The sequence below is a fragment of the Brienomyrus brachyistius genome, chromosome 20 (genome assembly GCF_023856365.1).
Source record: "Brienomyrus brachyistius isolate T26 chromosome 20, BBRACH_0.4, whole genome shotgun sequence".
NCBI lineage: Eukaryota > Metazoa > Chordata > Actinopteri > Osteoglossiformes > Mormyridae > Brienomyrus > Brienomyrus brachyistius.
Window position 1 is genome coordinate 9,120,383 of NC_064552.1, and position 23,318 is coordinate 9,143,700.

The window sequence follows — 23,318 nt, forward strand, 5'->3', positions numbered from 1 at the left end:
TAGTCACAAAAAAGTTTTCGCCGAACGTGAGGCGGGAGGCCCCCTGCGAGGGGGGTGGGGGGGGGGGCCCGCTGGCCACGTCGGCTGAAACGTAGTCACACTTCACAATGAACGTGGAATGAAGGTCACAATCAGACGACGGTTGTGAAAACAGCCTTAAGAATCAGAGAATGAAAATATTTTTGATCACACCTAGCAAGCGCGTCGGTAATTTCCTCTCACACCGAAAGCTGTAGTTGCGTCGGTAAAACGGTTGAGTCCAATAAAAGAAGATGGTAAAGAAAGCCTTTTTTCTTCTTCTCGGTTTGCATAGCAATTATAAAAAAAAAAAACAAAAAAAAACGGAAGTAAACAAATAAAGGGAAAAAAAAGTACAGTGTCAAACGTACAGGTGAGGGTGAGTGACACGTTTGGACCGGAGATTCTACTGGCTTACGAGTTGGTTCCATGCTTTGCCTTTTCCTAGAGCATGACAGAACTTTAGACAAAAATAAAAAGCTATGCTGTTATTTCTCCTTTTCGTATCTACAAACGGGACGAAGCAAACTGGGAATGACGCTGCGTTCAGGATGTAGCTGTTCTTTCGGTATATACAGAGTGGGCGTGTCCTCGCACCCCACACAAACCATTCTACGAAGCAGCAATTCGTCGCAAATAACATGACATTAAATAACTGTAAGAATTCACCAATTTTTACAGGTTAATATGCATATGATGATCGTTTTTTTTTTTCCTCTGCATAATATTACCACATACATTTTCAGAGTTGACTAGTTATTTTGTTTTTTTACTATAATACTGCTTGTACAATGCATACACATACTGTAAATAAAATATTAACACGAACTAAATCTTTGGCAAATGCAGTAAAAAGTACATTCACTTTACATTTTAGGAGCAGTATGAATGAAAAATGTTCTCTAAAAAGGTTTCCCCCAATTCCGACTGAACTATATTAACTACTATTTAGGAAAAAAAAAAATGTAATGAAGCTACGGATTGCTTTCATTAAATGGTCTCTGTAATAAATAATTGTAGCATTTTATGGAAAGTTGAAGGGGTTCCCCGGAGCCTAGCATGATCCTGTTGACTTTCCCTTGTGAAATACTATTCTGTGACTGACATTAGACTGAAGGTCAACCTTGTATTAGCTTAAAAGAAAGAATAGATGAACACAGTGTTTTTAAAGGCTATCATGGCTGTTCCTAAGGATGGTATGTATCTTTTCTTGAAGTTGCATGTTCCCTGCGTGCAGATGGAGACCGTGTTGCGTTTTGCGTGGCGCGGAGCCTGAGACTTCAGCATTCGTGCGATGCAGGTACGGCGGCCACCAAAGTCTTGCCAAGCTGCCAGATCAGGATGCTTGATTCTCTCCCTCCCCTTTGCTGTCTCTCCTCATCGCTCGCAGACAAACAGACGTACGCACGCGCGCGCACACGTGTGTTTGGCGCGAACCAAAACGCACGTGGGGAAACTGAACACTGATGCATCTCGGTACGTTACAAGTTAGGTATAAAAACTGAAGGTCGTTTAAGTCATCGGGAACTTGGAGAAACAGCACTTTGGACAGATGCTTCGACGCACGTACACTTCGTATTCATGGACCGGTGCATTTAAATACTCCTAAATTTAAACACAGAGTGGTATTTGTCGGTATGCCTGTAATGGGAAATGTAACCTGAACATGAACTCGCATTTTGTCGCCTTTTTAAGTGCTAGCTCAACCCAATTGCTGTAAGTAACCTTTACACTTGTTTATTTTGCTTGACAGTTTTCCATGCTGTCCCACTGCAGGAAAAGGTAGCAGTCTTAATTGAATTCTGCATGATACAATCCTACAGTGTCAGACCCTCGGATAATAGTGCAAAATCAAGGACAAATTGAATATTGTAAGGACTTGTATCATTTGCTGTGTCCCAGAAATACAAAAACGACTGAAGAAAAGAACAAAAAAAAAAACAACAAAAAAAATAAAAATAAAATAAACCAAACAATTCTAAATGTTCCTAAAGACCTTCGTAATAACAGCAACAGTAATACCAAAAATTAATTTAACCAAAAAAATTAAGTATATATTTTGCTAATTTAAATTCGGGTGTGTGGAAGACCACCATGCTCGGCGGCCCCCTTTCGTTTTCACACATATGTTCTTTTTACATCTGATTGTGTATCACAGGAAAAGAAAGAATGTCCACTTATCGTTTTCTGTGGCATTGTCAAGAACGGATATGTTCACACATGCTGTTCCGCGGATCAGGAACCGATATGGATAGAGTCAGCGGTTGAGAGTAAAGCACCAAACGGCAGCCCACTCTGATGCTACTGTCTTCAGCGCACGACGCTCTCGGTAAACCAGCAAACCATGGAACTGCTACGGAACCAGGAGGACCTGACGCTGAGTGAGCCGTGATCGTGTTCGAGACCGGATTCTTCGGGAAGGCGAGATCGATCAAGTGAAGGAACGTGTTGATCCATGACGAGAAAATCAAACTAATAAAATAGGAGAAAAAGCCACGTCACTTTTTTTTTTTTTTTTTTAACTTCGCTTTCTTCACACCGTGTTTTTCTTCATGTTTTATAATATATATATTTAGAATCTCTCAAAGTCTTTCTGGAATTGTACAGTCTTGCTGATGGGAGACTAGGACTTGAAGTCAGAGGGGTCAGATTTGTGTGGAGTCGTCGGGTGTCCCTATTAGTCCGTCCTCCTTTCTCTGAGCAAGAGATGGGATGTTCTGAAGCCACTTTCCATTTCTTTGACCTTAACGCTGTTCACACCGGTACAATATGGAGGACAAAAGCATCGTCCTGTAGTTTGATTTGGTTTCCATTGTAACTAGTGGCGGTCATAGGCAGTGGCAGCAGTGGGTGGAGCTGAGCCTCTTGATGCGGCACTATAATAATAAGGGGAACCTAAAAGTTAACAGAAGAACAAGCCAGTTGAAAAGACACAGTACGCAAAAACAAATATGCCCAGCTAATGAAAATCCACATCCCTGATGGAGCAGCCCTTCAGGTCATTACTCAGATCACTCAAAAAAGGGTGAATGGAACAATTAAACACTGGGGCAGTTATCAATTGTAATTATTTCATCGTATTAATTTTATAATCATAATTCAATTAGAATGTGGAAGGTACTAAATCCCACAGATAATTCCCCGATTGGGAATTTTCACAATTAACTATTAAGCTTCTCATGTTAATCATAGTACAAGCTTCCCCAAAGCTGATTCTGTGCAGATGAGCTATTCGCAAATTCTGCCGCTGCATGTCCGTATACCTCTCTACTGTACCATGGATTCTCAGCATATTTCCAAAGCATAAAATACTATACTATGTTGCAGAAATACTGCTATATAAAGGTGTAATGCACTTTCATAGTATGCAGCCAGCTGGTATTCTGTGACGATATTTTTTTTCAGTTCTGTTATGATTCTTTTCCTTGTACGACACGCTAATGGTTTTCACGTAATGAAATACGTTTGTTCGCCATATCAGAATCCACAGGAAAGCTGAAGAAACCCAGTGTAGGACCAGCAGCAGAGTGAGTACATGAGGGATGACACTCACTCAATAAAGCCGGGTTGCTAAATCGCCAAGCTTCATTGTACGTTGTGTACTGTGGATGACTGTAGGGGTTCCCTGAAAACTCGCTCCCTGTGGAAAGAAAGACAGCCATTTAGTTTTAGTGCTGCGAAACGGTCAAAGCATTTCGGATACGAGGAAAATATGACACCATCATTCAGGATTACATAATCTGACGCGGACTTCCTGACTGTTTTGTTCAAGTCACAATGCCGCCAACCCTACTGATCGCGCCATTTTGGAATTACGTAAGATAGGCTCTGTTGCTGTTCCTTACAGATACCCTTGGAGACGATTGCTTGTATTTTAGCTTGCATTTGCGGGCCAGTCGTCATTAGCTACTTCTCGCTGTAAACATCAGCCAAAGATCCCGGAGAGGTGCTTACAGACTGTGCTTTATTCTTTTAACCGTTGAGACTCACCTTCCCTCATGTGCAGTTCTTTCGCCTGCTGCTTTGATTTTATTTTCCTTTTGGTTTATATATATATATCTATATAAAAATGCTGATAGGCTTGATATCGGAATCCCCCTCTTATCTCCTTCACTGTCCCTATCTCATTCTCCCTCTATTATGCAAGCCGTTCATTTCGTGAGTGCCTGTATACTGAGGTGAATTCTCGTTCATGTTCATTTAAAGAACCGCAAATGCATCTTAATACCTAGAAAATGAGTCAGACTGGCTATTTAATAATTTTAATATTTTTTATTACTAGCTGTACGTGTTTGCGTATTGGGCGTAAGCAGATGGGCGAGAAATGAGCTGCATTGCTACACCTTGTTGTAATTCATACTTCATCGGCCTGGCTGATTTTATCGCTTTGGTTTATCTTTTTAGCAAGATTTCTGCTTGTTTTGGATCATAGTTTAAAGCTTTTTTCTGCTTCATCTATCCTTGGGCTGAAGCAGCCAGATAAGCCCCAGGGGGGTCTCTCTTAGAAAAAAAAAACGGATGCTTGTATGGATTTTTTCTTCTCAAATTCTTCTTTTTTTGTATGTGCAGAATTCCAGTTTGCAGGAAGTAACTCAGACTATGTCAGTGAGCAATGCAGTTGGTCCAGCATGTTTTTTTTTTTATGAGACAATAAAGGCAAGATTTTATATGAAGCCAGTGAAGAATGGCTTAAGGTTTAACAGTGTTTGGGGCCTGTCACTAAATCTTAGTCGGTCTGGCCCAGATGAATGGGAGAGCCCACAAAACCTATAGCCTTAGGATTAAGAGGGTTTTCCAGGTAACGCGTTACTATGTGTGACTGATGAAAACAAATGTGCGATAAAAACATATTTGATGTACTTGAAAAGGTATGTTTTCCAGCTGAATTCACTCTGTCACCAAATTGCATTTCTAAATAAAATGTAATGTTTACGACAGAGTGAGGATGGCCAAAAGGTCATAGCTATTAGATTCCTCTCACTTTACAGCGGATGCAAACTGTTTAACTTATCATCTCACACAATTTAATCTTAAAATCATGCATGGCTTCTAGTACACCTTGGCCAGGAATTTATTAGCTAATAGCGTAAAGCTGATTCGTCTATCAGAAACTTTCTTCGTTTATTTGTCTGATCAACTGCTGGTATCTCTTCATCCCGGGCGACGTAGATGCGACCGTCCGGTTTGTCAGGATGTCAGTGCCCCTGGGGCGGTTTTCTGCACATGTTAGCTGACAGAGGGAGAGAGGGAGGGAAGGAGGGGGGGTCTGGTGCCGTTTTGGGTTGGGGAACGGGCCCAAGCAGTGGGCCGGGACGTGATCCGTACGGCTGGCACTGAAATCCTAGCCGGGTCCCTAAGAGAGACAGTGATTTAAATATTTACAGGCCTCCCATGCCTCTGTTTTGTGACCCTTAACTGTTTGCCGTGAACCTGAACTGCGGGTTAAGTGGAGGAGAAAGAGATACGTGCCGGGGCCGGAGGGACGGCTGCGGACAGTGTTTATCGACGACTTGTGAAAGTGCACACACAGGGGGATAATGAGCTGTGGAACCCGAGTGACGCCGAGAGGATCTGTCCGATCTCCGAGCCTCTGATCGGATATCGAGCACATGTAATTTCCTTATATACACCAGGCCACGTGTGTAGAGCCCCCCCCCCCCCCCCCCCCCCGTGCTTCCCCACAGGTCAATGCCGCTCATCCCAGCACGTCCGCTCACTCCACTAATCACTGTCCTGGTTGGCTACGGTGTGGCCTATCAAGCGCGACGTCATTAGCGTGATCGTCGTCGCGCCTCCAACCAGCGTGGAGCCTTGGATGTTTTGGTAATTACCTATTTTCGGCTGAATCGCTAAATGGTCGAGCTTCGCGCTCTTTGCTCTGCTGAAGTGCCTTTGAGGAAATGGACAAATCTGCCATTGACGATTTGCTGGAGTATAGCCGATGTACGTTCACTGAAATGTACGTTCATCCAGATGCTTTCAAAATGTCTATCATGCTACATCCTTGTCTGATATACAAAATAAATTAATTCTATATTAAAACACAGAATTTGGTCATTTTGACCTTAGCTACAATGTTTATTGTAATAAGCGTGTTAAAATATTGTTTGAAAAGAATGCGTTAATTAAATCAGCCTCGAATGACTGGATAATATTCTCTCTGAAAATGTAACAGCTGGAATTAAATGGCGAAATATAGTAATTTAATAATAAATGAAATGTTACGTACCAGGAACCATTCCAGCAAGTGTTGAGGTGGGATAGCTGCCCTGTCCTGTAGGGGGCACATGAGGGGGGTACCCAGGTAGGGTTGTATTTGCCATGTCTCGACCTGGAGAGAAGACAGAAAGAAGGATGCTGGTGTTTAGGAGTCGCTCAGTGCAAATGAAACACGCAACCCAAGGCTGTGGAGAGAAACAGCAGCTAAAGGAAGCCGGAGGATGAGGGCGTGACCCCGCGAGGCGCGTTCCCCAAGCAAAGATGGCGGCAGAATCCAATCACTGCTACCATTCAGACAAAGTCACGGAATCCTTCTGGGTGGGCGGTACGAATAACCGATCGCGCTCCGCAAGTGCGTAAATGGATGGAGATGTAACACTAGCGTTCGGCATTATTATACGAAAGAATATGCGCATGCAAGATAAAATAAAAATGATAACGACACACACATATAACCCAACACATATATACCCCCCCCCCCCCCAAATGAAAAAAAAAACACTTAGTTATGACAGCTGACAAATGGTGGCAATTTTCGTAATTTTAGTTTTAGGCCTGATTCTGTCCTCCGGCAAGGTGACTCTGCTTTAATTATAAATTAAACTATCAATTAAAAGTACTGTTGAAATAAAGGTGGTGAGGTACAAACAAACAATGCCAGCGAGAGCTGCTTAGTCAGTAGTTCGTATGGCCTTCCCAAGTCCCAATTAATCTGACTCCAAAATGCTACCCCCCAATTTGGGTCTGTCTTAAGAGTTCAAGTAAGCCCCGAATAGCATTGCAAGCTAAGCCCCATGGTCACTTATTCAGCTGCCGTAATTGGTACCAAGGGCTAACTGTCCTACTCGGGGGGCTTGGCTTTCCGTATGCACCCCCCCCCCCCACTCAGCCAAACCCGGGGATTCAGAAGCAACCCTGCAGCGTTGTTAGCATCGGGGGGGGGGGGGGGGGGCGCCGCGGGCCATTCGGAAATGCATCGCTGAAGTGGACATTAACAAGGGGGCCTAAATGCGGGGTCTTGACAAATACAGATGCACCATGCGTCCATGTGAACTTCGGACAGATGTGCAGAGCGGCGCCGCACGCCGATCGTCCGTATGCGTTTCTACCTGAAACTAGCAGGAACGCAGTCATTCGCAATAATGCCTCGAGGACACAAGCCTTGAGCCGACGTGCTAAGGCTGAGGTGCAGTATGCTGCGGGAAATGGCGTGCGTCTGGGGAATTTCTCGACTAACTCTCACCTTGCTTCTATCTATAGGGAACGGGGTACCTGAAGGGTGTACCTGCGAGGATAGGCTGGCTTGCATACTGCCCGTAGCTGGGGCCGTTTCGGGCATAGGCAGTGTAGCAAGGGGTGGAGGCGTCTACTGACACAGTGGGCTGGAATGGCTGGTGGAGCGCTAGGCCGGAGCCTGCCAGGGACGAGGGGGTGAAAGGGGCCAGGGACACCTCGAGGGGCTCCTGCTTTACACAGACCGAGGATGAGTGGGATTCTGCCGGATGGAGCACAAACAAACACACGTACAGTGATGACACACACACGAAGGAAAAGGGGAGGGAGAAAGGGAGGAGCGAATGATGAAAATGGCTGGCAATGACGTGCGACGCCGCAGCAAGAATCTACCGCGCCGCGTATCGCAGGAACGTCGACAAACAGGCGATGGATCTTTTTTTTGGTTAATATGCGTCTGTGTCGTACACAGAAAGGGAAGAGGTCCATTCATAGAGGAGACGCGACGATGTGATCGCCTTTTGTCACGAAGATTCGCTGATCCATTGGCCGCTTGCTAAGCATCAGCGGAGGTAGGACCAGTTAGAACAGGTGAAATCGCATGCACGGAACGACGGATTTGCTGATGGAGGTGGGGTGGGGGTACAGGGCTAATTTGTGCTCCGTGGGGGGGGCGGGGCCGAGCCTCGCACAATGCCCACCGAGCCCTTAGTTTAAAGGCTGTGTGGACACCTGCCATGTTCTGGGCTGGAGCACCATGCTGAAATCCAAGCCCACCGCTGTCCTGGGGCATCCCATTACCCTACCAAAACAGGGGTTTCTGGGGAAAGAGTAATCTTTACTTAAGGGGCACTAGATAAAGTATTCTGGCGCAACGATTTGCCAGTCCAAGTCCCTGGGCTTCCTATTTAGCCCAGAATCTGGAGGTAGCATTTCGGGGGGGGGGGATACTCCTTTGGTGGTGGGTACCCTTTCTCTCTGGAAGTAAATTACTTAAATTGCATTTATTAGGCCTGCCAGCACAATTTACTTTGCTGGCTTTTCAATTCAATACGCGCAAACTACCAATTTCAAGTCTAACTGATAGAATGCAATAATTGGAACATTGCTGACATTAGCAATGCATTTTAAGCACTGAATAATTAGTTAAGAAGTAGTTTTTTTTAATATATGTTAAAATATACAGTAAATGGATAAAATGGGTATTTGGATAGTTGAAACGATTGCGCCCTCTGTGGTAGTTTAGGGGGCTATCACAGTGGAAGGCATTAAAACAAATATCACGCTTATTTCGCAAACGATTCCGTGCGAGAGGCTAAATAACCTAGTCCTGCCATAGCAGCATTTCAAAACTAATGCGTTGAGGTAAACAATCTACTGAAAAGCAAATTCCGGAATAATTTCGCTGATGAGCCTCGGCCTCTTTCGACAGCCCCCCCCACCAAACTCTGCCACGTTTTCCTGAGCAACTCAAGCGATCAATGTGAGCACTGTTACTGGTGCTACATGTCCTCTTTAAATCCTCTTCTGTTTGTGAGGCCTGTTGGGAGAGCTCTCAGTACGCCATGATAGCCTCATTAGCTGCTTCCTAGCCATTGTTGTTTTACAACAGAATTGTGTGTAGAGATTCCTCATTAAGATAAGGGTTTCTTTATACTGTGGCCTTCTGTGACAGCCCTCTTAGACATTACGCCTGAAAATCAAGCCACTTTACTGGCCCCTTTCCCACACAAATCAATTCAAAGGCCTCTTTTTCCGTAGTTATTACAGGGCAGACTTCTCGACACAAACCAACGTGGTTTACAAAACTATAGATAGCAATGGCAACACATCCAAGCAAACCCCAACTGAGAGTCTCTCTTCGTAGTATTCTAAAAAATGTGTGCCAGAATGTCATTAAGGATCTGAAGGGCATTTATGGTTGATCTTGCATTAGCTGAAAAACAATGCTACTGTTGTACAAGCAACAATGTACGCAAAAAAAAATAAATAAATACAATGTTATGGAATACAGCAACAGGAATGGAAGAGGTCTTCTGAGAAACGGGGAATGTCGTTCCCACGGCACCCTGCTCAGAGACTTCCAGACAGGCGTGATCACCGACCACACAGACCCAAGTGCTACGTTCGAGATGGCTGAACTTTAAAACCACTGAAAACGGTGGCCGCTTATTGTCCTGGAGACGAGTTAACGCTCGACACAGAACTGTCACCTCCCCCCCTCCCCGATTACAACGACAGAAGATAAACACGCGCCCGGGAGGTCTCGGGGTAGCTGCAGAAGCTCGTTTCCCTGTTCCTATTTCAGCGCCGCTCGTCACAGCGAGGACCGAATCAGAAGTGACCTTCATCCTGCTTGCCAGCATGACAAAGTCCCCAGCAAGTGACTCTTTCAGTGGTTAGAGCATTAAATTTGCCATGATGGGGACACCTTCATGTTCATGACAACAACAACAAAAAATCTTTGACCTCCAATTTCTATATTCGGGATGCAGCAATTCATCACGAGCCAAAAACCCCCACACGCTAATTAATTACAACTAAGTAAAGAATGTTTGGAGAGCCAAATTGCTTTAATTCCCCAAACACGGAGTGAAAGTCATTCATTATCAAATGTGTGCTCAAAGGTTAGTGTGCTTTTGAGAAGACGAAATAAACATTAATTTCTGCACTGGGCTGGGTCTCCCCCGGTGAGCGGGCAGACAAGCAGTTTGTCAAGAGGGCACACGTCAGGAACCTGGGGTTAGGGGACTGATTGTTGCTTGGTGCTCACTGGAGAATAGCACGCCCTTCTTCAAAAATAGCTCGGACCGGGATATATTTCAGCCCCGGTGGACGCTGAGCGGGCTTATTATTATTATTTTTATTTTTTCCCTCTCCCACTAACGCCCAAGCGCCTCCTCTGCGTCGTTAAAAGCTGAGGTGCGGAAGCTGGCGTCCCTGCTGGTGCCTTCATTTCCTCCCGAGGACATTCGGAAGCAGGCAGGAGGCCGCCAACACCTGCTCAAGTTATTTTTTTTTTTCAGCGTGACGAAGGGGTGCCCATTGACACCATACCATCCCACTGGCACCAGGAAGGCCAGCTTTAATAGCCCCGGTGGGGGTGGGGGCGTAGGGGGTGGGGGTTGTGTTGGAGGGGGGCAGACGTGCTTCGAGAATTTGTACCGTTGATTCATTCTATAGGTATGTACCCCAAAAAAATGTCTCCAAGGCCCTAACGGCTGCATCTTTGTCTGGAGCTGCCCCATCGCACTCGGCCCAGCTGAAGGCTAGAGTCGTGCCTTCTGACCATGCGGTGAAGCTTATGCTCAGGGCTGGAGATCTGAGGAGCGCCCGGGAGCCTCCTCCAGGAAACCACGGCCCCCGTTCTGTCGTGATCCGAGTCAGACCGCGATCGGAAAGCAGAGCGTGACGAAATGTGCCGGCAACGGCGACCGGAGATCCTCGTCCCCTGTGGGATCATTACAACTGTGCCCTGTTCCAGACAGCAACGCTGCTTAATGCGGATGCTCCCAGTGAACGGCTCGCAGGACAAATTAACGACGACTTTGCAATGCGCTAATGTATTTACGGGAGGATCAGGCAAAGCCACCCTTATTAAACGTTCGCCGATAACAATCGTCCCATGCGAAACGCAGAGCACGATATACAACAATTCGGTAATTCGGCTATTTTAAACGGTGCAAAAGGTTAGGAAGGAAAGACGTAAACGTTTAACGTTAAATTGTGGCTAGCCTCTGAATTTAGACGACGGAAATTCTCCGTTAAATCCCTTCTTTATTTGCGCGGCTAGTCTTTCTTTTAGCTATAATACGAATGAACGGAGGATACAAAAAGATTTCTATCGCTCGCCTTATAATTCCAATCTCTACCAGCAATGAAGAGTTCATGAATCATTCATCTTTAATAGATTATGCAAATGTTGAGACATAAAATCAACAAGATCAATAACTGCAGGCATTTTAATTGGCGCTAGAAAACATTTTAAGGATGAACATAATCTCCAGTTCTTCCTCCTGTAAAGGCACTATTAATTTGAAATTGAATCCCAGCCTAAATGAAGAAGATAATTTAACATCCTTTTTCCTAGTTTCAGATCCTATCGCCTGGGTTTATCACACGCTAGTAAACTGTAATATCCTGCCATTAAGCAACCCCCAATGCTACACCTGATTAAAATACACTGCATATTAAGTTATTAGTGTCAACAGTCACCAAGGGAAAATCAAGTCTAAGTTTGATAATGTCAGTTACTAGGCAATTACAGAAAAAAAATATATAAATTATCTAGATTATTTCAGAACATAGTCGATAAATTTAAATCTATAAAACAACACAATTTAGCAGTGAAGGAATTTATTCTGTTATGTCTTTTTAAGCATTTAAATGCTTTTAATATATATTTTTTTTTGACTGATTCTTGACTGATTTGTTTCTTGATTTTTTTTTTTTCGTCATAGAAAGTGGGTGAGGGGGGGTGGTTTGGGAAATTCAGTAAAAGCATTGCTTCCCTGTTAAGCTTATCTCCCAGGCAGTTATGTGTCCTTTTTACCTTATGAACCGACAGGTAACCCCCCCTCCCCCCTGGGAGCGGGCGGGGGAGGGGGGGGGCAGCTGTAAAGGGAAATACTTCCTCTAAAACATCCCAGGTGCAAACAAAACCACCTGCTCAGGAGGGACTCCCCACACTGGGGGGCTGCTTTCATGCTACGGCCAGAGCACAAAGGACAAAAACACACCTTTCTTCTGCTGAGGCCTGACTTACTGGGATACTCTACCTCCCACATATTAATGAGAAAAAAAAGGGCTTTCTTTTCGCATAACACTGCTCGCTATCATTCGAGAAGGGGGCCCCGCAATTTTCAATCATCCTGTCTCCCCCCCCCCCCCCCCCCTCCACACGCGGAACCCATTGCCTTTGATGGCTCCCGCATCATTATGTGAATTTTAATAAAAGCTCAGCGTATTAATCTCCGACCCGACAGTCGGCCATCAGTAAACTTAACCTTCTCCTCGGTAATAACGCCGGCAACAATGCAACAATATTTCAATTAGCGTGGCAGTCATTAGCCATGACGGAGCAGAGGAGGGAAAGAGAGGACAGTGGTGTTTCAAGCAGACAGGCAGAAACGCGATTGGATACTTAACAAAGGACACCCCCGGCGTGCTTTATGTCTTTTTAGAACGAATTACACACTGTTTACAAACGCGTGCGTGCGAAATCACGTTCCACTCTCTCCTGTAGACAGACCGCAGGATCCGGCGGCAGAAGGAATCAGTCAATCACACTAACTCGCGAGACCCTGCCACTCATCCCTGCGTTTGTGGATCGGAAGGCCTGCCATTAAGACTCCCGTCATGAACAAGAGATGACAGAATCCTCTCGGATTGCGCGCTTCCCGGGTGCGGAGGGGCCTCGCTCGTGCCGTGTGGTGCGTTTCAGGACTATGAGACTCTCTTGTTTTGTTTACTAATCCTTCCTTTGGGGATTTATAAAAAACTGTTCACAATAGCTTTTATTTTTCAATATTTTTAATGTCATGTAATTGAACAATGCGGATACATAATTAAAGAATACCAGCCCCCCCCCCGCCCCCTTCCCGACCACCAATCCACCCCAACCTGGCTGGACCTCTAGCTTGGATGCTGATTTACATACAGTATGTTCACTTGATCTTACCTACAGGGTAGGATTGTGATACGTTGGGCCCCAGATCCGGGTTGGTGCTGGCTGACAAACTAGGCTTCACTTCGTCCAGTCCGGAGTTCAGTGCCGGTAGCGAGTATTCATTAGCCTGTAAGCGGGAGGGGGAACGTTAAACACTCGAAAAAACGCGCCTTGTAACCTTTTGCTAATTCCTTTGCTTGGCGTCAATGCTGGCATTATCCTGCAGCATATTTCTGTTCCCGGCTCTAAAGGCACATATTGCAGAGCCTGTCTCCCTATTGTCCGAGTGGGAGGGACCGGGGAACGGAGTAGGGCTTTAGAATCGAGAGGGGAGACCAGCCGTCAGCTGGCTCATTGTGCTTCACTGGAGTCGCTCTCCTGACCAGCCAAGGGAGAAAGCATTCCTGCTTTGTTACAAACACACCATGTGGCCCGGCTCGCAGGGCGAAACGCACCTGCCTTTTAAAAGATTGGAAAAACAAAGATAAACACAACAAATAAATGTAATCTCCACTAATCTCGTCTACCGCGGCACTTAATAAAAGCTACCGAAACGGCATACGTGTATTTACACTTTATTTTATAACAATAAAGAATTCTGTGTTTGTTTGTGATGTTGGATTTGAAATACATGACGTTAAATCTTTAAAAGAATCTCTTTCATTCACTCCCTGGGTATGTCTGGATTTTGTTTTTCTGTTTGCATTTCTGGTCAGTTGTTTCGAAGAGCAGCTATAACGGAGATGGCAGATGTAGGCTAGCCTTTTTTCCCCGTTTTAATGAGATGAGACTTCCGGAGCCTTTTGTGATGACAGTGACGGTCCCTGTGCCCTGTGCTTGCCCGAGCGCCTCACTGGGCCGCAGCCCCAAGGGGGAAACCCATGACCCCAGTCTTGTCTGCTTCTATCGCAGATAAACTCTAATTGTCTCCTACAACTGTTTCGCCGGCGTGATTTCGGATGTCGTCCCACATCCTGGCCGTCTTCAGACGCAAAGCACCCATTTTTTTTCTCATGCAGATAGAGAATGGGGTGGGGGGGGGCGGGGGGGACAACAACCGAAAGAAGCGATGTGAAAAGAATGACCAAATGGCTAGCAGAAGTGTGGGAGGGGTGAACCTATTGAGTTTTGCATCTCCAGAATGGGTTTTTAATGCCCTTCTGTGGCACCCAGACACTGGCTAATAGGTCCACCTTTTCAAGAGTTTCAAAAAAAGACTGGGGGGGGGGGACACACAACAGAATCCACAAAAGGGAAAGTGCTCTGATTAATATTGCATTAAATTAAAGCTGATTTTTCTGGACTGTTCCGGGCCTCCCCCAAGCCCTAGCCTTTCCTTTGCTTTTTTTTAATACTCTCACTGCTGCTCTTTGTGATTGCAAGTCATTTCCAATTCGTTTTGGTATTGATCTTCCAGTAGAAATCAGTTTTGTAATTAGCTGCAAATTAGGCCTTCTTCTAGAGGTGAGGCCTGTCCCCCTGATTTATCACCAGCGTAATTCGTGGCGATCGGAGAGAAATTAAAATGAACTCAATTAGGCGACTGCTTTTGTTTTATGGGTCCAACTTGGAGTTTCCAGGGAAAAATTAATAGTCTCTTGTTGTTTAATAGTCTAATGAAAGTAAATAAAGGTTATGCATTGTAATAAGCTCAGGGCTTTTAATAAAGGGTCCTGCAGTTTCTTATTGTTACTGGTGATTGTGTCACTTTTTGGCTGCCGTATTTTTTTTTTGCCAATTATGATGGATGAGTAAGATTTTCTTGTTTTCCTGTGCTAACATCAAAAGAAACAAAGGCCAGATGTTTAAAGTTAATCGTAAAACTCTATAATTCTGTTGCTGAAATGTCCATTTTAGATGCTTAGGTTGAATTGATGCTACGATGCTAAGAAATATTTTTTTTTGCATTTATTGCGCGTCCATTGAGTGAATTAACTATGCGAACCTAAAATAACGCCAGCGGACTGACTGACATAAACCTTTTTTGGTGGGGTCTAAGATAGTGATTAATTACATACATTGTTTTGTTGTTGTCAATTACAGTAGTGTGAGGAATGTTTTTTCTTTCATTAAAGAAAAATCTATAATGTGTGGGAGTTTCCTTGGAGGCCACAGGTTTCCCCGATTCGGTCCATAATACTGTCGGATTCGCGTTTAACTGCTCTCTGTGTGTCCATGATTCCTTATCGTTGATTATGTTAAACTGAGCAGCGATTGGATATTTCAAAAATGGCGGCCTTCAAAATTCAATGTAATAACAACACTCGTACACAAGCCATAATCATGTAAGACTCCAAGAATTACATACTATAGATAAAATATATAGAAGGCACACATATATAGCAGGAAAATAGCTGCATGTGTATGACAGTGTCCATTAAGGACAAATTACGGTTTAGTATGATTTTATCTCATGGTTAACTGAACCGGGTCACTGGCGATCACAAGTAACCTTTATCATGAAGGTACTAACCTGCTCGGGTTTGATGTGCTCAGATGTCGGAAAGACGTCTGGGTATGACGGCCGCTCAAAGACCCGGTCCAGAGCTTCGAGCTGCTGCTGAGTGAAAGCATCTGCTCTCAGGTGCTTCCGTAAACTGTCCACACTACCCTGAGAATCACTGTTTGGGCCAGAACCATCTGAACCATCTACAAGGAGAAAGAGGGACATTCGAAAAATTTGGCCCTTAGGGAATCTTATCGCACAGTCAAGCCCAGCTTTGCCGCGCACTTTCCTCCCTTGTGACAGCGCCCCCTGCTGGGAGAAGGTCGGACAAGGAGGTGGGGGAGGTAAATTCAGTGGCGAGCAACACTTTAGGTAGATCCAGAAGGCTGTGCTGAGCTACTGGGAGCGGTGGGGAAGTCCAGCACCCCCCCAAGCACCCCCTCCCCCCCCACACACACACCTCCACCACACGCACAGTATTAGCACTGTCATGATTTGATAGGTCGGCGGTAATTGATGGATTACTATCAGAGCAAATATATTCTTGTTGGGGAGACCATGTGTTTTAATGAAAGCAGAAACGATTACAGAGGCCTCTCTTTCTCGTCTGAGTAGGCATTTTTGCCTGTCTGGAAATCAGGAGCAGTAATTTAAAAGGTACAATTTTCTTTACAATTCGATATCGCTTTCATTTTTTCGATTGCATTTCATTTGGACGGGCCTGCCGACACGGCCCGGATAAAAGGGTACCAGTCGGGGTCAGTCATTTCCCGGGAACGCGTTCCCGAAATGTAAGCATCTCACCCAACTTCCGACTCGATTACCCCACCGCATGGCGGAGGATGACACCTCTTTTCTTTTGTCACCGCCATAAGGCCCTTAAAACCTCTTACACACCCTGCACCACCCCCTGCCCTCCCCCCCACCTGCCACATAGCACCCCTATCTCTCCCCATCCTGTGTGTATTCAGAAGGGTTCCCGCTCCCTTACAAATCTGTCATTCTAAATTTGCTGCAGATTATGTTCTCTCGTCGGTGAGAGAGCAGTGATATATGATATGCAAGGCCTCTATTGATTGCCTGATCTGGTGGCAGGAGGGAGCCGAAATGAACTTGAAACGAACATCTTGCCTCAGCTCATTGTGCGTATAATACTCTACTTAATCCCACATTCTTCTCTGCCATGGAATTCAATTGATCAATCATGTTTCACTGATAGTACCATTTCAGCCTGTTATTGCCATCCCATTCCGCTTCTTGACCTTTTTTCAACGGCTAAGGCCAGAGGATGAACCTGACTTTCATGAAGAGCAAAATATTTTCAGGGCTGTGGGGGATACGGCCTTTCAGTGTCTGCATTTGTGTGCTTATGTGTGTGTGGATCCTTTCTGCATTTTGTCAAACGGCCACACGTTCCCTGTATAAATGTGCTGCTAATTTTACGATGAACTCTGTTAAATTTAAAAACGCCTTTATTGCATTGTTGGTGTTTAATTACCTCAGATGCACAAAGAACTCCACAATTGCAGAGAGGAAAAATTAATTAAACCTTACAGCTACTGGCTGCCTTGCATTTTACTTGAAATAATCCTGTTAACTGCAGTTATTAGGATTTATATATTATGAATTACCTATAAATATTTATACATTATACATTTATAGACTAATACAAAAGCTAATTTATAGTCACTTGTCAAAATCTAATACTGTATATCTAAAAGATGGATTTTTTTCTATAGACAAGTGCTTTATATGATATATTGGTACAGTAACTGCAATCACAGGGGCCCACTAAACAGTGCTATTCTGTTGTCTTATTTTCTCCTGTTTTGGATTATTGTGTATGGTTTTCTCAACATTATGCCTGCCCCACATATCTTTGAGCAGGCATCTCTCTTGGACAGCTCCCGTGGGGGCCTTCCGTACCACTGCCAGTTGTTGCGGTATCAGACTCAATTGTTCTCTTTGGTATTGAAGCAAATAGAGTCATTAATTACTTTCTATCAGCTGGCCAGAGTACAAAACACAATCAATAACCCAGCAATTGTAATTCACCATAGTGGAGTATGCTTCCCTCATGCAAACCAACCAATATGAACAGCATCATCCCACAAAGGCGAACTCATACTTTGTCATATATTTAGCTAATTTCCTTATCTTCCTCTCATTCTTACACTACATGATATCAGTCCTTACAGTGGTTATTCTTTCCAGATCATGCACAAAAACTTGAATTTCAGCTTGGAAAAATCCATTCATTTAAGATGAATTTAAGATGCATATATAATTATATTTTTCACTGGGATTTCTTTGTATGGTTGCAACCATCGTACATTATTTGTGAGACAATATAATAACATCGCTATAAAGTTTGTTATGAAATTACAAAAAAAAGATCATAATTTCGACGGCTTGAACTGTAAAGGTGTTACATAGAATTTTATATAAATAATGATTCTGTAATATTATGCAACAGGAATATGACAATAACAAAGAATCGGCACTGCTAAATGCTGTCGCATATCTTTCAGATTAGCTAAAATATTATATTAATTAAGAACAATCAGAGAAATTTGCGCATCTGTTTTGAGAACCCCCCTTCCTTTGATGCTCTGTGGCCATTTTATTGATCATTGACACACTTGAGTGTATTCATTTTGACATCTCTCCATATTAACACCGCAGTAACGAGGGACCAGACTCTATCAGATCAGATAACCAGCTCTATAAAACAGGCTCCTCTCTGTGGGTTTGACACCCAGAGGTCGCGACCCCCTAGCAGGAGGTGGGACGACACAATTCTGCATTGGAGAGAGCCTGCTGACTACCCACTAGACTTATCCAAATATATGGCGTATGAGCGAAGGTCACACGGACCTGCTGGGATTGCTTGAGATCAAATATTCAAGTATGAAGTTCGGATTTAAACAAGGCAGAGGGAGAACGTTACATCGCAGGCTGACTCTGTCCTGCTTCTTCTACCTTCTCAGGGTTTGCACCACTACACAGGAAGCCGCTGGCTGGTATCTCCTCCTCATCTTATCTCAGGATACGAGCGTCTTTGAAAACCAAATTAACTTTTTTTTCCCCTTCCCCCATTGCCTCTCTGCTGGTTTTGCCAACGTATGTGAAACTTCCCAAATCAGGTGCAACATCTTGCTCACAGTGAGTTTTCACCCAGTTTTATGAGCGGCAGGAACAAAGGCCAAATGACCATAGCGGGAGCGCAAATTCCTGTAACCTAAAACACCGAAATTTGCTACGTTAAGAAGCTATATACTTTGCTTTTTTGTTTTATTCTCTTCTACTGCAAAAATAGCTTTTTTTCTGGAAATTGTGCATCCTTTCCTCAAGGCCAAAGAAAAAAATAGGTTCCCATTTCACGATCAGCAGAAAATTTTGAAAATCCTTAATGGCCATCAATTTATTTCAATACTGAAATGTGAATACATTATATAAGTACTAGTCTGTAATGTGTAGACTACTAGGCAGTTTGTAATGTGTTGGCAAAGTAATGATAAAGGTCTAGATTTCAGGACAATAATTAAAATAAACTGGGATTTCAAAAACACTGAGAACTTACCACCAGCCAACAAAAGAACTACAACAACTTTAACACCAGCCCTCCCTCTAGACCCTGCAAGACATTGAAATTAATGACGGAAACTGCTAGGTCACCCCACACCAGGCTGTCCACCAGGGACAAACATCATCGCCACGTTTCCTTTGGAGATGAACTTATAACCTTCCCGGAATTTTTAACCGTCGTCATACAACGGTTTACGTGGCAACGAAAGCCGCTCTGACTCCCCGATGAATCTGTTCTTTAAAGTGCATGATGATTTTTACTAAATCCATTCTTGTGCTTTATATCATTTTTACCCGTTTTCGCCTAAATGAATTTGCACATTATTTATTTCCTATGGCGAACTGTCTACACAAAAAAAGCACAATTGCACCGATTCAGACTCAAATAAATAAATAAACACAAAATAAAGGTTGGGTGCATGTGGGGAATTTTTGCTACATCTATTACACTGCTGAAAAAATACATGCTGCAATACTCTGAGCTACAATATTCTATTTATATAACATTCTAGCTGGGATACTTCTAAGTGAGTGATGTCATTGAGCACTGACCTTCTAAGAGCTCACTACATTATTATTAAACTGTCTGGTTCACTTAATAACATCCGAAGCTAGCCGCCTTGCAACCTGATTGATCCAGGTCTCAGCTTTAGCGGCTCCATACGCTATTGCGCTCTGTCGCTTGTTCCCATATCACTGTACAGTACACACAGTACTTCCAACCCACATTAGTAAACACTACATAACTACACACTGGTACAAACACAATCGACGCTTTGTCGCCAACTCTTGCAATTCACTGTTCAGAATATTTCTCGAACTATTATTAGCAACCTCTTGTAATATATCTATCGTTAATATCCCGAATGTAAATGTGTGTATATGTTAAAAATAGGATGGTATTTAATTATTTAGGTGTAGCCGTCAGTGGCCAAGGGACGTCCTTGGATTACCCTTCACCTGAGCTTCTAATGCGGTGCCAGTGTTTTTGATCTACAGTTGATCTGTACACACACAAGGTGACCCATCCTAACCCCGAGTCAGTCGTCCGCATTCGTCGCGAGGCGAAGTCAACACTTGATCAATTATTCTGCCGCTCTCATTTAGCGGTAATTCTATAAATTAGTGGACAAGCAAAGGGAATGTCTCAGCCAAGCGTAATTTTCCTTGACTATTAATGCATCCGGCGGAGAGTATCATTCTGTTTTACATAATGAGACAAACAAATAAATCTGGATATGGATTCAGGGCCTACGATACGTTGACGAACGTGCCCGTTTGCTGGAGTAATTGGTTTATATATCTGCGAGCAGTGATACCAATCTTTACACAGATAGAACTGAAGCTCTGTCTAAGCCTTTAGGCTATTTCTTTTGTCTTTTCAATAGCTTGCCCATCCAAGAGTGTGGAGTGGTGGCGGTTGGCGCGCGGAGGGGGGGGGGGTGGATTGGGGGGGGGGGGTGGGTTGCACGATGTTAATTTGCGAATTAATAGGTTTTCTCTGCGGAATTGCAAATTCTCTTAAATGTCACTTTGTTCAACGTGCGGAGAGCTATAGCCACCAAAGACATGATCTAGAGAAGAGTCCCCCCCCCCCACAGATGCACTCACACTCTGCCAGCACCACCAATAGTCGGCAAGTGTAACATGCTACTTTTAATTTGCAATAACACATGACAATGGCAGATTAATGGCTCTTATGACACCTGTGTCCCTGAAGCTCCTCTTCTGGAGACCCGGTGTACATAACGCATGTCACACTACATTATCTCAACATCCTTCTTGTAATGGGGACCATCTTTAAGGGCACTGGCGGCTCACAAGGAAGAGCTGAGTCCGGCAGGCGTTCGGCACAGCACCGCGAAGACATCAGGACGGACGCCGAGGGCTGCGCGTCTCGTACCCGATCCTGTACGTCACTGACGGCGGTCCGTTCCTACCTGGCTGGCGCAGAATTTTTTTTAAGTTATTATGACCTAATGAAGATGAGACCTGCCACCCCAAATGAGCCTAAGGTAGCCCCAAGCTACTGTCCTACTATGAAATTTAAACCATGTATTAACTGTCATGAGGCCTCCCTGATGTCTCTGCGTGAAATGAGAACTGCGTTTAAATAACACCCAGTATTTTCGACAATTGGCATGAACTCAAATAAGCAGGCATGAAGTCTTCATCAGGGCCTGATTAGCTTGACGGCAAACAATGCGCGGGGAACGGGGCGACTCCGACACGACGCGCAACACGCATCACCGCTAACTGCCCATCCCTTCCGTAGCACGCCAGAGAACAACGTGAAAATCAGCCTATTAAAATAGTTCTGCTAACATGGTTACTTGTCGTACCAAAAATGATTTGTTGCATGAGTTATGTGTCACCCTATTATTAATTGTATAATTACATAGACCATATAAAGAACGTGTGTGTGTGTGTGTGTGTGTATATATATGTGTGTATATATATATATATATATATATATATATATATATATATATATATATATATATATATATATATATATATATAAAATCCAAATTTAGTGTTGCATTGAAAGGCCATGCATTAAGAATATGAACACAATGCATCGTCATTTAAATATTTAGCGATGCAGTCGCGATGAGAGCAGCATTCCCCATTTAATCTAATGTAATGTATATGGGGCGTATTGTACCCATTCAAGAAACCGCCTGTTAAAGCCTTTTGTGTCCGATGCACCTGTCCCAGGCGTCTGTGAGTCCAACTCCTCGCGTTTTAGGTGCTTACTGTCTACAGCGATAATCCGCATCCTTCCGAAGCTATGCTGTGGGTTTCTGCTGAACTGGAGGCCAGGTACTGGAATATATGCAAAACTACCCATTTAGCTAGATTTTAGGAGCGACGTGCCACAGATTCGCCAATTATCAGAATGAAAGCCTAGTGAAAACAAAAAGCCAACGTCGCAACCTCTCAGCCTCAGTGATTCCACACCGTCCCTCCTCATGCTTTGTTGCTGCTACATCAGTCTCATTAGAGCTGATGGCTCTTAAGCAGCTCCATATTAATCCTCCCTGATGACTGGACTCTCGGAGCTTTAGGGCTGAACCTGGCCAAGTTGAGGAAGAAAACAGCAGACACTGCATTCCTTACGCGCACGCCGGAGTTCTCCTCACGTTCCACACAATGCGTCGCAGAGCTAGAATGTCGTCAACATGCACTACAGCCTTTGCCCCATGTAGACCAGGCAACATCTCACAGATGACGCGTTCACACGGAATCCAGGTGTCTGACGAATGACCGGACAAACCTAGCGTTCGCAAATCTAACCAACAATATTCTATTTAGCTCCCTTATAACTACAGAAGAAACAACAGCATTAAAGACTGGACTAGCTTGCCAAATGAGAGGACAAAAGGGGCGTCTTACTCTCGCTGCTAACATTCCCTAAGTTTTTCCCTATTTATTTATTGATTCCCTTACTTATTCCTCCCCCAAAATGATTTTTACTCGCGGTGGCCTGGTGTACCACAGTATTGTCAATGCACCTACTCAATTTTTCACTCGGGAGATGTTTATTCAATGGCATTAAAAAGCCTATTGCTTACAGAACCTATAATCTATAAAGCCCCCAGGCTGCCTGTATCCGCTCACCAACTTACTCAAAAACGGCAGAGGGGGGAAAAAAATGCTCTTTGAGTTGCAATGTCTTGGGCTGACCTGATTGTTTGGCTGCATCATCTTGACATGTAATTATCCTTCTCCTCTTAATCAATTCAGCCAAGATTAATTGCTGAAGACAACTCTGGAGGTCAAATCATGAAATCAAAAAAGCCTTTCATTGGCATTCATGCATTATAAATACAGTATTTGTATATTCATAAATGTTAATTTTCTTCCATAGATAAGTTATGGGGAAATTGTCAATAACTCCTTTAGCGAAGAGCTGTTCCTTCTTTCAATGTTTATCAAGTACGTTTCATGCAGTTGTTAAAAAAAAACAAGCTCAGTGTATAAGCTCAACCAATACAGCCGTTTAGGCATCTTTGCATAAACTGGAGCGCCTCTTGAAATGGATTATGTAACTGCGTATTTGCCCTTCCCAAACTGTAATTCACAAATAAGTGCTCCGTGTGTTTCCTTAAATACAGCATTCTTAATACTTATACAACTATC

General features: G+C 43.9%; 1 protein-coding gene across 5 annotated transcripts in view; it reads right to left on the reverse strand.

Annotated features, from left to right (window-relative positions):
• Positions 1-1,968: 1,968 nt before the first annotated feature.
• Positions 1,969-23,318, reverse strand: part of LOC125715807 (paired box protein Pax-2a) — a 30,133-nt gene continuing 8,783 nt past the window's right edge. The window contains exons 6-11 of one of the 5 annotated variants that reach the window (XM_048987762.1): positions 15,612-15,787; positions 13,151-13,265; positions 7,523-7,732; positions 6,248-6,349; positions 3,572-3,658; positions 1,970-2,913 (exon numbers count right to left, since the gene is read on the reverse strand). In XM_048987762.1, coding sequence (XP_048843719.1) covers positions 2,837-2,913; positions 3,572-3,658; positions 6,248-6,349; positions 7,523-7,732; positions 13,151-13,265; positions 15,612-15,787 — 767 coding nt within the window. In that variant the 3' untranslated portion in view covers positions 1,970-2,836. Of the gene's footprint in view, positions 2,914-3,571; positions 3,659-6,247; positions 6,350-7,522; positions 7,733-13,150; positions 13,266-15,611; positions 15,788-23,318 lie in introns of all 5 variants that reach the window. The other 4 variants (XM_048987757.1, XM_048987760.1, XM_048987759.1 and 1 more) reach the window with 4 other exon arrangements.